Genomic DNA, 17,945 nt, shown 5'->3' with positions numbered 1-17,945 from the left:
TTTCTGGGCTTTGTTCTCCCTTCAGTGGGTAGAAGATGGTGATGGTGGAGGCAGACGTGTCGGTGTCTGTGTGAGGGGTTTGACGACTGCTCTTACATTAACTTCCTTTCAGCGAGGACTGTAGCAGCGGGAGGGAGTGGAAGTTATCCGTGGGCCTTTCATGCCACAGTGATCCCAAGTAATCTAATTCTGTCTTCCCTTTTCTCGCTTGTGTGCCTCTCTCATGTTGCTGCATGCAGATTGGAGAAGTCTAATGCCGCGTGTGTGTGTTTGTGTGTGCATGCGCGTGTCTGAGGGACAGACGAGGGACAAAAGAGGACAGGAGGAGATACAGATAGTTAATGAGTTCTGAATGTGTCTGCATATAGAAGTAGTTGTGTTTTGTGTTAAGTACTCTGGAGTGGATGCAGATACCGTGCACCTTGGGTAGTTCAAGTGCCGAAGAAACGCCTGAAAAAGTGTGCAGCCGCATGGAGAAGTAAAATGAAATGGAAATATCACATATCAGTGCTCATCTTGGGGCTGTAGAATGAGTCAGACTTCAGAGGCGAAAAAATCATTACAATATCTGTATTTTTTTGCTGTCGGGAGAAGTAGAGACGTTTATTTCTAGCGGATCTATCTATCTATCTATCTATCTATCTATCTATCTATCTATCTATCTATCTATCTATCTATCTATCTATCTATCTATCTATCTATCTATCTATCTATCTATCTATCTATCTATCTATCTATCTATCTATCTATCTATCTATCTATCTATCTATCTATCTATCTATCTATCTATCTATCTATCTATGACACACTCGGTGATTAATCAACTATTTGAGGACATACCGCATGAAAAAAATGAAAACAAATAGAGAACAGCATTATCATATAGCTGTGCGGCATGTTCAAATGTAGAGAGATCCTTGCCAGGGCACTTGCATTCCTTTCTTTAACCATATATTTGTATAAACAAAGACCTCTTGTAAATAAAAACAGAAGCTGATCCTCTTGATGCAGTTGTGCATATAATGCCTAAGGCAGCTACTTGAGGTTATTCATATTTTTTGTTTATCTTCATATTCTGTGTAGGACTTGGAAAACCAAATTGACGATTTCTACAGATGAGACAACAGACATAAATTTAAATTGATTTAAGAAAGCGTGTTTACACAATCCTGCAGAACAGATTATGCGACTGTATTTATTTGTATACCCTCTGGCTTCCTTCAGTTTGTCCCACCAGTGAGTCTTGAGTCGTTTGAATCTTTACAACTTGTGCTGAGTCCAGATGTTTGGGACTTTATATAGTGACTGTGTCAACATAATGAGCATTTTCATATCACCAACAAGCCAGATGGTTGCGTTTACAAGTTTGTTTCACAAATCTAGCTGGCCAAAAGCCAACAAAAACAGTTTGAACTGGAGTACGTTCAGGTGTTAGAACTTCATGCCACACAGATGTGTGAAGCAGCGCTCAGATGCAGTGATGTGTCAACAAAGTATTAGATCAGTGATTCACATGCAAAAATATATATATTTATGCTGCACCTTACATTTTTGGATTAGATAATGTTTAAACACTGCTTTATTGGCTAATGCCCAGTATTTAATATTTGGCACTTTATTTCAAGGAATAAGAAACTAGATAACATTTTTCTTCATGATTACATTTTATTTGTGTTTAAGTCAGTCAAATATTAGATGTTTTGACACCTGTAAAGGGGATCTCTGGTTTTTAGATTGTGTCATAGATGAATTGTGATTTATGCATAAATGATGGTTAGTCAGTAGAGATCCCAAAGGATGATATTTAAATCATAAACATTTTTAAATTCACTGGCTAATAATCTGGCCTGTCATCAGAAAATTTCTGTCAATTATGATAGATTTAATCAAACTTTTAATTGTTTTTATATGCTGAAATAGATGGTCAGATCATGGAACTGGACTACTGAGATGAGTGTTTGTGGAGGCCTCCTGCTGGTATTGCTATCCACAAAGGCAATGGCTTGAGTGTGCCTCTAATCACATTATTAGGGAGCATTTTCTTTCAAAGAAGAGAAAGCGCCTTGGCTGAACTTTTCTACTACTCTTTGAAATTATTTAATATAAAAATATATTACTCCTCTTTTTCAATATTTACAACAGACAAGAGCTGGGATTACCTCCAGTATAGTTCTGTGACATATTTTATTGGAAGATTTAGGGAATCCAACCAGGTATATGGATCAAAAAGAGCCGCACCGGTACTGATATTAGTGGTGATAACAAGCACCTGGATCCAAATCAAAATAGGCAAAGGGAATATCAAACTTTCAGTACATGCACATTCACAGTGCATCATCTGTTACGTATATTACGCATAAAGCACTATTCATCTTCTTGGAGATCTGCTCCCAGATTATCCTGCCCCTAATTGAGTTAGCTAGGTTTAGCAAATTGTTTGTAATATCAGATAACTAAGATGGATTATGCCACAATAATAAAAAAACGGCATGATTTATAGCCAGCCATAAAATTCCTCCTCAATGTAGAATGAGCGGAATAATAAGAGTGAAAAAGCAGACTGTTGGAATTGATTGATGACTATATAGTTGAGATGTTGCAGAGGTACGCTATCATTCAAGAATTCATTTTACACATACAATCGTGGAATTACTTCTTAGTTCTTGCACAATGGTCCCCTAAAGCAAGGTAAGGTACAGTATTATCTCTTTTAGCAGAAAATCTTGTTTTTTTCTATTACCAACCTCAAGGTGAGCCATTGCTGAAGTTAATTCAAATAATTGCTGCTTTTTTTTTTAAACCAGCAAGTGTGGGTGTATACTATATTTTTCTAGAGCAAGGCAAGCATGCAGTTGATACATCAGTGACATGAAAGGATGTGAGCGAAGCAAGTCGAACAATACAGCATTAAAAGCGCAGTTTCAATTATCCTGAGAACGCATTGGTGGTGGATTCGTCTCATTCTTTTGCATCCAAGAACAGCCACCCACAGGCGTCTATTATCTTTTACAGCCATAGGCACTACTTAGAGAATAACACAACACTGCAGTCAGGTTTGTAGTACGCGGCTCAGAAATAGAAATGGAAGCTATCTTTGTTTTCGTAATCAGTGCTGATGTTTTTGTCTTCACATGGTCAATGCTGCTTATTTTTCATCTGAATGATCCACGTCCAAATCACAAGCTACACTTCTCTTGATTGCTCAACAAAGCTCCAGTGATGCGCTAAAGAGCTTCAATCGTTGATGTACGCAGCAGACCCTGCTGAGGGAGACGCTGCTACAGGCGTACCCTCTGGCCAGAGCCACACTTGGGCCCCATCTGAGGCCTATCGGGACCGAAAGTAGAACTCTCTTTCTGTCTTGCTCCTAAACAGACTCTCAAAGCACAGGCTCAAATTATTGCTCTGTCCTCACTTTGCATTTGCCAGGGAAAAAATAAATAAATAAATAAATAAATAAATAAATATCTTGCTCGACAGAAATGAGTGGACTGTATTCCTTTTAAGTCAGAATAGTGACGATTAGATTCTGTCCAAGAATTCTTGTGAATTTTATATTTTTAACGCAATATGCATCTTAAAATGAAATCTGATAGAAATTTTCATTTGACAAATCTCATTTTCAATATATTTATTTTCTAATCAGAGTATCTTCTATCTTGGAAAATGTTCATTCTTCAAGTTTTTTTATTTCAATTCATCCGGCTACTCTCAATGCAGAGGGGCAGGGGCTCGAGTCTGAGCCCCTGCCAGAAGACTCAGGAAATTCTCAATTCTTCAGCAGCCGTAAAGCTCAACTTTGGCACTTCCACTGTATTGGTGTGTCTGTCTCAAGTGTCACCTCACCATGGCCAAGGGCACGATGCCTGCCACATCTTCTTGTGCCAGTCGAATCTCAGTGTCGGCCTCCTGCGTGGTAGAGCGGCTGGCCGGGTATTCCACCTGCCACGCCATCCAGCGACTCCCCAGCAGCTCTGGGAAACTCTCAATTTTCAGATCCACCTGCAGCACCCTCTGGGCTCCCAAGTCCTCCTCCCTAGTTGAGTGCAGAAAAGAGAGGGTAAATGATGAGCCAAGGTACGTGAGTTTGTGTGAATGTATAAAAATATGCTTGTTGAACCCACAGTCTGCCCTAATGATAACAAACAGTTGCAATCTGTGACATTTACCCAAGAGAGATTGTTCAAAATGTCAAGTCCATTCGTGTTTAGCTCTCAGGACATTGTTCTATTTTGTCTATTGTATCACCTTTCTATTTTATTCTTCTCACTCTCTACCAAGGCTGAGCTCTACTGTAAACTTCTTAAAGTTTCCGGCTGGTGCTCAGAGTTCTCCAAGGTAGTACTTTTTACCCGTCGTTCATTACCCCTAGCACAAAGATGATGCTGAACCTTGTCACAAGTGCTCATTCATCATACCAGAGAGTAAATACACAGCATGCTCCGGTACGATCTGTGACTGCTCTGAATTAAGTCAGACAAATGGAGAGCACTGATAATAAAAATCCCCACGGTACGAGAAGTCTTGGGTGGTAAATAGCCCAGAGACAGGAAAGGTCAGCTTTAAAGAAGGGTTAAGGGAGATGGTACAAGATTTCCTGCCATACATGTCAAAGGGGCATTACGTTTTATGCGTGTGGTTTTCAAATGGCTATTTGTTACAAGAAATTGAATGTGGATGCTGAGAACTGTGGTTGCAGAGCTGAAATGTCAAAAGAAATAAGCATTATGACACAGATTAATATATTACATCACTTACCATGCAAGCTCGAGCTATCAAACAAACAAGCCCCTTGGGGACATATATGGACGATATCAGACACTGAGTAAGTGCCTTGAGGTGATATCATCGTTATCATGTCATCTTTTTTCTGTATATGATTTTATCTTTGATTTGCCTTCCAGAGACGTCTTTATTTATTTACTACGAGGAATAAATCACATTGTTTGTGAAAATGTGTACCATAAAAAAAATCTTAACAATTTTTGTGTTAACTCAGCATTTACTCATTACACTGTATTAAAATAAATTCACATCATGGTGATTATTTCATAATAGGATTCTTGAAACGCTATTTTTTTTTACAAACAACTTTTATTACAACTATTATTGGAGTACTGCTTATTCATTCCTTAATAATGGTCCTTCATAACATAAGTGACTTAAGTCTTAACATACAGTATGTATAACCTAAGAATTGTAAAGGCTAAAAATGTTGTGGAAAAACAAATGTGAAACCATCTAATAAAACTCACAGCCAAAAAACAGTACAGTACTTTTGTGGTCTACTGCAGTTTCAGGGGAAAAAAAAAAATTGTAATGTCATGAAGAGAGCAAATTCATACTTTGAACAACTTGGATAGACAACAGTGCAAATGTAGTTTGTAACATCTTAAATTATTGATACAGACCCTAAAACATGAAAATGATAAATAATAGAATGTTTTGTTCTTGTAGATTCTCATACTGCAAGTTTTACACTAATTTCACATGATTCTTATATTGTTCAGGCTTATTTTAGGGGAGTGAAAGATCAGTTTGGCAATGAAGCAAGAAAAACAATCTTTCACATACAACCGGAAGTGTATAAATAATAAAGACGACATGCAAATAACGCGTCACATTTCATAACAGCATGGTGATTAAAGAATAGCGGTCCGCTGCGTGACCTCAGAGACTTATATAACTGCTCAACAATGGTGCAAAAGTGACAGATGATGCCCTCAGCTTGTAGACCAGCTAAAGCCAGAAGGTTTGTCAGGCAAAAAAATAAAACCTGAACAAAAAAACAACTATTGCATGAGCATGACAGAGTCGCTAAAACCTGGGTTAACTATCATCTTGAATGCCCTACTTTCTCCAGAACGTGTAAACACAGGCTGCTTTGGTAAATGTCGCAGTAAAGCTGACTGGGAAGAGCAAAGAGGTTTTAGTGTACTACTTGTATCCTGTATTTGTTTTTAGGTGGAAAGGTTGTTTAGTTAACACAACAATGAAATACGATGAAGTATCGACTCATTGTTGGTTTTCTTTAGGTAAGGAGAAAGCTGCAAACCGACAGCACTGCAAAAATGATGCTTTGGTTAAACACAAAATTCTTTTTTCTGGTGCTGGGAGTTATTAAAATACAAATTAGACAACATTAGTCATGACTGTGCATTGAGCAAGGGGAACAACAGCAGTCAATGCTAAATGCATACGTTTCAACATGTAAATACTGAAGTCTCACAATCCCTATTGTGTTAATGTGTTCCCTCCAGGGCATTGTGCAATTATCCCCTAGTTTGTCTTTCAAGAGAGTGCGACATGCATATGTCATTCTTTTCATTGGCAAATCAGAGAATTATGATTTTGCCCTACAAACATTTGCAAAAAACTAACAGAATGTTGAAAGTGCATAATTTTAATATAGAGTATGTACAAAATACTGAGAATGTGATTATTCTATTTATAATATAAAAATATTTTAATTAAATGAAATGTTTTTGGGATTATTTTAATTCTAATAAACAGTGTCACAGTTAAATGGTCAAAATGGGGATATTGGAAATCTCGGCTGAGCATTTTTTACAGGTAGCAATCTCTGTGATTACTCTAACAAGTTGGACTGATTTGCTATCAAAAACAAAACAAAAATTGCATTACAACTTGAAAAACTGTGATTTTACAAATGATTGCAACTAATTGACTGGCATCAACTCTCTTTGTACAAATCAGTTCAGTCCATGCAAATTAAATGAGTTCATTATAACACTTTAATTGAAGTGTCTTAAAACTCAAAGCTGTTGGCAGTGAATCTAGATTGCTAATAAGTTTGAAGCAGATGGCAAAAAGAGGAAGAGTAAATACATATAAATACTACACATAGAAAGCCTAGTAGTAATGTCTGCTGTATTTGACCCTAAATGAAATGTTTTAGTGAATAAAACTTTGCCTGAATGTTACTCATGAAGAGAGACGCCCATGTGGCATGAGCCGACATCCTCCCTCCTAGTACGCTAACTACACATCCTCCAAGGAGAAAGTGTGAATTTTGCTGTCATTGCAGTATGGGGTCTAATTCAATTAGCAACAAAGGATGCATGCCACGCATCTGGCCTCGGTCCAATAATTATCTGTGAAATAGCTGTGGTTAGACTAAAAAGAAGGCTGGGCCAACGACAGACGTTCCATGAGTTAGCTGGCTTAAAAGTTCAAATCTAATCGGGTTCATATCAAATGTGACATGTCAACAAGAATCGCATGCAAACGAAAGAATGTTGTTAACTGTCTGCCAAGACGATGGATGGATGGATGGATGCATGGATGGATGGATGGATGGATGGATGGATGGATGAATGCATGGATGGACGGACGGACGGACGGACGGCACCGGGATAGCTATAGGGCTGTCAGAATTCTGTTTAGCACCAGTTAAGCCTCTCTAGCATTTCATTTCATTTGATTGTTCACCTTCAGTAGTCACTCTTTAGCAAAGTCTAATGACCAGGAAGGAGATGATTCAAATCCATATTAACCTTGTAAAAGCCCTTCTGAATTCCAAACTAAAGAAAAGTAGATTCAAGTGCCCAAAAGAATAAACAGTCACACCAAAGAGTTATTGGAAAGGTTCCCATTGATACGATTCCGCCAGTGGAAGCAATAATTGAAAGAGCTTCTTTTGTCTCAATGATCAAAGTCATTGTGCCATTGTGACACAACTTGTTTAAACCCAACCAAAGAGACCAGAACCATCTGCCCTATGCATTGAATTGGGTTTAGAAAATAAGACAGGGTTACACACAGATCTTTTGTCTCACGAACAAAGTAAAACAAAGATTTCTTTTCTCAACTGGTGGGGGGTATTATTGCATCAAAATGAACTTTGGTGAAACATTTGAAGGTCAAGTAAGGTCCTACTTGGTATGGATCAATAATTTATAAGACTATGTGTAAATACCGCGGGGTGCCTTAAACAAGTCTCAGCAGGAAGCGCGCAACTGTGTGGATTCAGAAAAACATGAAAACAGAAATGGCAGATGAAGATGACAATGTAGAAAAACCAAAGGAGACAATGTGCAAAGCAGTGTGTGAGGACACGAGTGGGGTGTTCACAAGTAAAATCCAAATGACTTGTGGAAGAAAAAACTTATGAATTCAGTGGTGCTTGAAACGTTACTGTTGACATGCACTGTCAACTGGAACCGGCAAAAAACAGCCAGTAGAATAAAACAAGAAAACACTGCATATACACACACACTGACACAAACAAAGCAATGCATGGATTTACAATAGCAAGTACACAGCTGCTCACATGCATGAGTGGGCATCTTAAATTTGAAAACACCACAAAAATTTTCAGTAAGACACAAAGAAGCATTTTTAGGGCCAGGCTCCCGGATATGCAACCACCGGGTTGCTTTACATTTCACTCCACCAACATACCAAAATGGTGTGGGCAACTACTATTGGTAATATAAACTTCAGCCTGAATAAAATATAATATAATCAACACAACATAGTAATGAAGTATATATGTTTTTTATTGATTGATTGGTTTATTTCGGCAAGTACACAATCACCATTCATTACAACTTCATTTCATGTACTGTTTCCACCTGATTTGTCGAAAAGGGAAGCAGGTTGAAGCAATTCTGTTTATCTAGCCCCACCCCAATTCCAACCAAGGATTTACATTGCCTGACACAATAATTACACTTCCATGATGTTGAAAGAAAGATAGGAACAAAGAAAGAAAAACACAAGGGTGACATTCTAGATTAAATACAACACCTGGATAGATTCTTAAGTGATCATGAGTCTTCTTTTTTTGTAATTATGGAGTCTTAAGATTATCAGTGTCTTTAGAGTCCTGACTGTTCTTGAGGGCTATGAAGATTTGTAAGGGTTTCTCATTTCAATTGGGAGTCGAGGCCTGCGAGCACCGCTGTCACAGGTCAGCAGCACAAGACAGCTCCAGCCCCGACTGCTCACAGTTTATCATTTTTCATGTCGGCCTCACATTGTTTAGGACTTAAGACGAGTGTGGTGAAAATAATTGCAAAGCCTTTAAATATTTTTGTTGCTGGTATTATTCAAAGATTTGATTGATTCCCCCACTGTTACAAGTAACATTTTAGAATGCTGCGATCCAAATTGAAACTTTCCAGGTATGTTGCGAATGGATGTTCCAGTGTTGTAGTTTTCGAATATTCTAAACAGGTTCCATTCAAGCAAAGTGTTTCTGTGAAATGCACCTGGGGAGGCAGAAAAGAGCCAGAGGCTAGAAAATTCTGGCTTTCACAGCTGTGGAATGGAGGTGGATAAGCACCTGCAGACGCATGTTCCCAAAGGACCTTTTTGATTCAACCTTTCCAGAAAAAAACAATTATAGTGAAAGCAGGAAACGAAAGCGTAAACTTCCCTTGAAACATTGTAAAATAAAGGCAAGACAGGAATGAGAATGCTTGTGATGAATGCAGGTGCCCCGGCATTTGTGGCTTTGGAGGTCCTTGCTGATGTAGACACTTGGTGGATACCGATGAGGTTTGAAAAAAGACCAGCCATGGTAAACATGACCTTTTTAAACTCGTGTGTAAAGCAAAACTAAAGTTAATCTTGCATTTTTATCATATGAGACAGAAAGTGGAGACATGGCCTTTGTCCCAGGGTGACATTACAAGCAGCTTCTTTCACCATATTGGCTTTATTTAAATGTACCACCACAAAGAAAGACTTGTATTTGTGCAGACGCAATGATTTCCTGTAGAGTGGGTCATCTCTATCTCACCCACTTGACATACAAAGAATCTTCAGAAGCACTCACTGAGAGATGTCAGCATCAACATTTATCATCATCTTGTTGATAGTTTTTGAGTTTACATTTGATGGCCTCTGAATGCGTTGGTTTCCTGGGGCATGAAAATGCATGTGCGTGTTAGAATTACAAAGAGGATTGCTATATTTGACCATGATGATGCATTTTCCACATGAAGGCTACGCTGAGTGGCTGAAGATAAAAATCAAGCATTCATCCCTCATAGTGCTGCCATTTCCACCAACATACTAAACCAATAACATTGATTTATGACAAGGCAACTGGCATTCATTTACAGCCCTCTAAACTGGCTCAAGTAAAGAGGCGATATGACACCAGACTGTTATGAGTAACTGGTCTGCTTTGAAAGGATACATGCTTTTGGTATTTCCCTTTGTGAAGGTACCATAGGCGTCATGTGTATTTAAATACGTACATCTACTTCAATGCATACTTGGAACAAATGTATTACATTTACTGAAGAAAAACTAGCAGAAGAGTTGACTTTGTTTAATAGGGAGGTTGTCAAATATAAATGTCAAATAAAAGGAAATTACAAAGAGACATCCTTTTTCTAGCGCTTATATTAGAGTTCAGGGACTAAAAAGTAAAGAAAGACTAACAATTACATTTATCTTGGCCACAAAACGTTTAAAATATGATGTGCTTTCCATAAAGTTTTGTTGGTACAGTATATGGGTTGTAAAAACAGTGTAATATTTTATTATCTATTTTTTTCACAGCATAGTTTTTATGTTGAAGTGAAAGTGAAATTAATTGTATGACTCCAAAGTAACATCATTACATCTGTAAACTCCTAAGAGGAAAAATTACAAATAATTTCCATTTAGCATTGGACAAAAATAAAATGTTCATATAGCATGCTGTACTTGTTACACCTATGAGAAGACTGTCCTTGAAGAAGTAAATGATTTATTCCCCAAGGAAAACAGGCCACAGCCAATGTATTAGCCCATCTTAAACAATATAGCATACCAATTCCCTGAATGCAAAATCTCATTTTGGGCTTAATGAAATGCACCATGCCAACAACTCCCTAATCAAAACTAAATGCTTTTCCACAGTGCACCATTAGGGTCCATCAGTGGAAGTAAAGGCCCCAATGGTGTAATGGATCCCTAATGAGGGTAGTTATTATCGCTGGTGACCTCAGACCTGCGGCAGACACTACTTCCCAGTCCGCTGCACTCAATATTTGTCTCATTTAAAGGGAAACTATCTAAATCGCACAAGGCAATGAAATAAATTGCTAGTTGTTCCCACAGTTACACCCAATTTTCTGCCCATAGCTGGCTAATAGGCTTTGACCACTCACTATTTGAGCAACAAGCAGAGATGCTGAGCTCTCATCCATGCACACACTAGGGGGCAGCAGACACTGAGCTGTGTGCGTGTGTGTGCGCGTGCGCGCGTGTGCTTGGGTGACTGCATGTGTGCGTGTGCTTGTGCATGTCAAAAGAAAAATCATTTTCCTCCACTGGTCAGATCGCCCTAGTTGGGTTGAGGATGACATTGTTTGCCCGTGGGAATTGTTGTCCTTGCACCTGCACATGCTATGACTCTTTCCGTGCCTCCATGATGCTGTTAGATGTCTTTAAGGATTTATAAAACCTTGGTGCTTTTGGCCCTACCACAGTTGACATTGGTAAAGACTGCAAGGTCCGAGATGATGAGATCATCGGTAACGTTTTGGAAGGTATAAGCTTTGCCATCCTGTGGGAGGATAAGCGCGATGTGTGTGTGACACAAAATGGCTGGACAATTCACAGAGAAGATCTACAAGGGAAAAGCAGTCTTGGTCTACTTGTAGAAGAATGCAGGATTTGTTTATCAAAATTCAACAATTCAGGTTGACCACCAACAAAGCTTTTATGTACAATATGCCAGAGTTAACAATGGCAGCATTAAGGTAATGACTATGACAGGTGAGTCATGCAAAGGCTGTGTGGGCATGACTAACTTAATTCCACCTCGGGCTTAATTGCCTGTGAATCAAATGGGACTTGAGGAAGTGAAGCATGAAGATTCAAGACCTACCTGGCTCCTTTTTAACTATTTCATTACAAAAAAAATAGTAGGTAGTGCTTTTGTTCATTTGACACATACCTGAGAATACAACAGACTGAGCTCACTGACTGAGCATCCTGACCCATTCTCAAAAATACTCATTCGACATCTGCTGCAACAATAAAAGATTTTTTGGGTATTTCTACTGAAAATTCACTCGAATAATCGAGTATTCTGATAAAGTATATTTTTTTGCTTGGTTAAAGAAGTGAGGAAAGAAAAAGCAACACATTTCACTTCATAATGAATTGGGTCCCTTTTTTAGGTAATAGTTTTTTTCCCCTAAATTACTTGTACATTGTGGTTTTGCCTGTTTGTCAAGCTTTTTTTCTGTGTATAATCGCACAAAGCTGGCAGCCACTCATCAATTTTCTGTAAAATACAATTTATCAAATGTTTTGGATTCCTAAATTCAGAGCTGAATCCCATTATCCAGATGACCAGTTTTAAATAGTCCTTAGTTTCCATTTTATTCTTCTGGACCTATAACTGTTGTCAGCAGTAAGAATAACTTGGCATAATAACTCAGGAGTGATTTGAATCCCATCCTCAAACTACCCACTTTTTATGAACGTGGTGACATCATCAAGCTGAATGGGAAGAATTGGGATGGACCAAGCAGAGGAGTGATTCTGACTTGGAAGAGGAAATGTTTTGGTCAGAGTTTGAAAAGAAACAGTTAACATGAACAACTGGCGCCAGGGGTGGTTTTACATCTTTTTAGTGGCTGAAGTGGATTGAACTCCACTCCACAATTTTTGTGCTTTCCCAGCCCATTATTGATTCAATGAGTTGGAAAAAAAACTCTATGGCATAGCCACTGATGCATTGGCTGTGCGACATAGTGAGAAGGGTGGCCATGGTGGTACAGGGCTCCCGTCATGCCACAAATCAGGGATCCTTAACCCACACAGGGAGAGAGTTCCTGACAACCCTATGCCAATAATTGGTACCAAAGTGGCACGAAGCAGTCGGGTCCTTAGCAAAGCAGCCGCCAGCATCACTGCCAATTTTCTTTTAGAACAGAGATTCAGTCAGAACCGCCAGATGATGGTACAAAGTCCAGTTGATCTCAATGAGGTTAAAACATTTTTATCGATATTTCCTTGCTCATTGTTCACCATCCTCTTCCTTTTCAGTCTTCTTTGAGTGTTAAAAATATCTTCCAGTTGTCGCCCTTATCCAAGCTGGATTGTTGCCAAGATGCTGATTAAACAGCATGATTATTGCTCTCTACTGCAGATGTCTGATGCAAACAGCTTTGAGTCAATAATTAAAGTAACCTACCACATTTCGAGCAGTGACGGTATTGGTGATATCGTGTATGAAAAATAATTAATTTGATTATTTAATGCTAAAAATGAAAAAATAACGCTCTTTATTTTAGACGCATACCATCCATCACTGCAGTACAATCACACACTCAGTACAATAACAAAAGAAAAATGTAATTTTCGGCATTTTTGTAGTTGTGTATATAGCAGGGTGCACATCATAAGCTTTTGAGCTGACAGATCTCTAATTGATGAGCAGCTAAGAAATGTTAATGAACATGAAATTGCAGTGGCAAACTTATATGTATGCACCATTTTGTGATGAAAATGTGTGGGAGAAAAAAAAAGAAAAACTGCCTTCACATAACCAGCGGTACAGAAATGAGACATTGATCCATAATCGGAAGCAGTCAGACATGAAATTTGAAGAATAATTAAAGCAAGAGAGCTTTAACGGCTTTCATTTACATATTGAGCAAAGTGATCTAGTGGCAGTCTCCCACCAGTCCCTGCAAGAGATGGAGTGCTGATCTGGAGAGAGTTGAAGGGTTGAGTCGGATCACAAAATGATAGACTAATGACGAGTGTCTGGAATGTCGGGACAATTTAACATCAGCCACATAGATGATACTGTGACTTTGCTGCCACTGACAGAGGCATAGACAATGGAGTGGAATCTCTCTCGCTCTCGCTCTCTCTCGAAAATTACAGCATGCTGGCAAAGTTTCACAAACAATTCCATGCCAGATGTATTTTTTTTTCTTGGCAACTATTCAGTAAGAGAGTTGTCTTATCTTATGTTCACCCCGCTGGTCACAGTACATGTTTGAGAAGCCATATCAAGCTCGTTATCTTGGTTATTTTTATTTTTAGTTATAAACGGTCCTATGTATAAGGCCCCTAATTAAGATTCCAGATGGTAGCACATTGATTTCACAGATGAAAAACATTCCAGCCTTGGCACCTCTACACTCTCTGAATGCTGTTGCATAAAGAAATTGCTCCTCAACTTGCATCCATGTCATTGTGGATGGTAATGAGGCTCGCGTTATTGGCATTGTTCCGATAACGAATTCTTAGTTATGTTTTGGTTGTGACTTTCACAAAGACGACCAATACAAGAGTGCGCTTCTGTGTTTACTGTACGTAGTATGTTGTAAGAGCAAATATGTACAAAGCGTCACATCTCATCTGGCAGGAGTACACTGTCAGTCAGGCTCCAGCTCCTCGTCGCCTCTTTTGGCCCATTGAGGTGTACACAAGCTCTGATTACATGTCAGAGCTGGTAAATGTTGTTCAACAAGCAGCAGGCTGTACGAGAGGGCTGCCAAGGATGGCATCTCTGGTTTCACCGAGTGTGCGGTGTGTGTGCTAAACAGAGTTGTTGTTGCTGTTTTAAATCTGGTGGACTATGAAGTAGACTATGAATGACAAGAGTGGAAAGAAATAGGATTGCATGTCAGAGCCACCAAGCACAAGTGCTTCAGTCAAGAATGCGAGACTAGTATTGACCATGCTGTTTGTCTTTGTGGCAGATTAAATCTGTTTTGTGCTGTCTGTTTGTGTGTAAATAGTTTCTCAGCATCTTTCTTTGGGGATTAGCCCTTTATTTTGTTTCTTCTTTCCCCCCCAAATAACATTTCAGTACATTTCTCAACAAATTAACTTCACGTAATACATGATTTGTACTGAATGCATGAAGATATGCTGTTATCTGCTTGCATGCAATTATTTGGTGAATTGGATGAAATAATTTAAAGATCAGGTTTTGTTTATATGAATTAAAAAAATATAATTAAGGTTTGCTGGAGTTAAAAGTGCGCAGTGATAAACCAGAACAATTAGCAATTTATCGGAATAAGCTCTTTTGTTGTTTGCCGCTTGGCAAGTGGGACAATCAGAGTGGGCTAAAGCCGACTTCCAATGTTCCTCGAATAGGGCATAAATATTAAGTAGGAACATTTTTTTGTTGCTCCATCAGAAATTAGGGCGTAATTGGTCTTCTAAAAAATATTTGCAGTTTATTTTAGTACTTCATTTCAAAAGATCATGTATTATAATTATTTACTGCTTACAGTAAAATACTGAAATATTTCATGATTTTATCATCATAATTTTGATGATTATATATCATAGCAAATGCAAAAACAGAATTCACCGTCTAAGCAAATTTTATTTGTATACATGAGCTGTAATATGAGATCACAGTTTTTTTGTCCTGAAGTGTTTTTTAATCTATATGGAGTTCACTTTTTGAATTGAACAACTAAAATGAGAGAAGTCCCATATTCTATGACGTTCTAATTCGTTGAAATGTACCTGCAAATTCATAGCCCTCATTACTAAATTCTACAAGAACATTCCATAAAGTCGCATAAATCTGTATATTACTGTCGTCTACTACAATGGTATCATTATTGTGAAAGTGTGTTTAGTCTATTTAAAAAAAAAAATTTTTTTTTAAATATTATCAAAAATGATTCTAAAAAAATAGAATCACTTAGACACTGGCTCTCGAAACACTGGTAGCAGTAATGTAATCCCCCCCCCGAGGATTAACCTCTACCTCTGAGAGCAGGATATTCTCTCATAAACTTTAATAAAGCTAAAACACACGAACTCCTAGGGTCACATGCAAACCTCAATCTGTCTCTCCTCTGTTGCATGCGCTTAGCACATGGTCCTGAGAACATTTGTTGCACGAACACCGACAACAAACAATTGAATATTTCTTGCAATGCGCCCCCTCAAGTGGGAGTCACTTGAGGTTAACGATCACAGTTTGTCCATTGGAAATCATTGGACAGACATTGCTTGTAATGTCAAAATAACAGGGAGCAATCAGCCTCAAAATGTGAGAATCTCTACTAAGGCCCACTTGAAAATTTATGGCTGACAAAAGAGCAAGAAACGAGCAGCCTCCGTGTAGCTAAAGTATCATTCCTGTCGTGTCTGTTTTCATTCATAAGTCACCGAGATATGGAAACACAATGACGTCACGAGAGGCTTTTTGGAAGTTGAATTGTTTTGCCTATCCCAGCAGTCATCGGGCAGTAGGCGGGGGACACCCTGAACCGGTTGCCAGCCAATCGCAGGGCACACAGAGACGAACAACCATCCGCACTCGCACTTAGGGGCAATTTGGAGTGCTCAATCGGCCTACCAAGCATGTTTTTGGGATGTGGGAATGCCCGGTGAAAACCCACGCGGGCACAGGGAGAACATGCAAACTCCACACAGAGTGGGCCGGAGGTGGAATCGCACCCGCACCCTCCTAGCTGTGAGGCGGACGTGCTAACCAGTGCTCCACAAAGCCAGCCCATCACATGTGGTTCATTTCCAAAAAAGATGAGAAAGACAGTCCCCCAACCCCTCATCCTACCGCCCAAAAAGATAATCTGGTATATAGGAAGCAAATCAAAATTGGGCATTAAGGCCTTAAAGAAACATTATGAAAGAATACCTCACTTTTGCTTGAACAAACACATTCCATTTCCAGGAAGATTGATAAAACCTGCACGGATTTTATGAATCTATTTGTTGCATCACACATTTTACTTTTATATTGAACACCAGGGATGGAGACGAACACTAAAGTCCTAGCCAACCTCATTTGTTATTCCTCCCGCTACGAAATAGTTTTCACATAAATGTGATTCAAACATTTTTTCCTGCCAGCAAGAGTAATGCATTTTGGCTGAGCACACTACTGAATTGGTTACATGGTTGCCTCTGTTTGCCAATCCAAGTGAAACAGCACAAAATAGGCCACGACGCAAGAGACGAAAAACGAACCACGCGCCTCCTCTGAAATGGACAGCTCTTTCTTCTGTAATGAGCAAACCGCTGTCTCAGACCTGGTGTGTGGGCGATTAATGAAGTGGTGACTCACCAAGTATATCCATCTGCACCTTGGCACTCTTAATGAACTACTAAGAACCAGACAGGGCATGTTTACTGAAGACTCCACTTATGCCTTACAACATGCTGAAGAAGCAGGACTGCCTTTATTTTGAACGGGCCAGCCTTTAATGGTGACAAAGTGAACTCTTCAATCTACTAGAGTGCACTCTCGCCAATATGTGCACCACACAAAGGAAGTTTATCCCTTCCCATAAGGACTTATTTGGATGTTTTGATGTATTATAGAATCATCATAGAGAATTTTTTTCCCAGGGATGGGATGCCACATTCATGTAGCAAAAACTAATCCCATAATACACATCATATATTTTATATAGTTCCATGTTACAGTGCTTGGAGATGAGAGGTGACACACACCCAGGGTCCAATTAGCTGTTTCAAAACAATTATTCACCATCATTTGAGCGATTGTGTGAGTATTTTGTGTGCACACGTTTTTGTGTCTGCTAATAAATGGATCATTACTGCTGACATATACTGTATGCTTGCTGGTGTCATTAGTCCAGCCACGAACAGCTACCCACCCTGAGGCGTGCTGTTGGATGTGTAAGTAAGTTAAGCACATATCAGCTGACATTGAAGTCAAATGGCAATTTAGAGGCCAAACAGCCAAAGTTATGTTCATCGTGTAATCCTGTTTCAATGCACAATAGGTGGCCTAAACTTGCAAGTAGGCTCCCAATACGACACATTTTTAACCATAGTTCCACCGACCGGATTTAATGAGTCACATTGCAAGAGTGCAAAAGCATGTGAAAAGTAAAATCGATTTTTCACAGCACTATTGTCTGGATCTAGTACATTTCTACAAGGTTTGCTGAAATGTGACTTTAGTATGATATCTAACTAGCCAACCAACACAG

At 38.9% G+C, this 17,945-nt stretch overlaps 1 protein-coding gene across 1 annotated transcript in view; it reads right to left on the bottom strand.

Moving 5' to 3' along the window:
- Positions 1-17,945, bottom strand: part of si:dkeyp-14d3.1 (transmembrane protein 132C) — an 80,488-nt gene that overhangs the window by 29,026 nt on the left and 33,517 nt on the right. Inside the window, exon 4 of the mRNA XM_037259279.1 lies at positions 3,847-4,036. Coding sequence (XP_037115174.1) covers positions 3,847-4,036 — 190 coding nt within the window. The remainder of the gene's footprint in view (positions 1-3,846; positions 4,037-17,945) is intronic.

The sequence above is a fragment of the Syngnathus acus genome, chromosome 9 (genome assembly GCF_901709675.1).
Source record: "Syngnathus acus chromosome 9, fSynAcu1.2, whole genome shotgun sequence".
Taxonomy (NCBI): Eukaryota; Metazoa; Chordata; class Actinopteri; order Syngnathiformes; family Syngnathidae; genus Syngnathus; species Syngnathus acus.
This window is presented reverse-complemented; position numbering and strand designations above follow the sequence as displayed.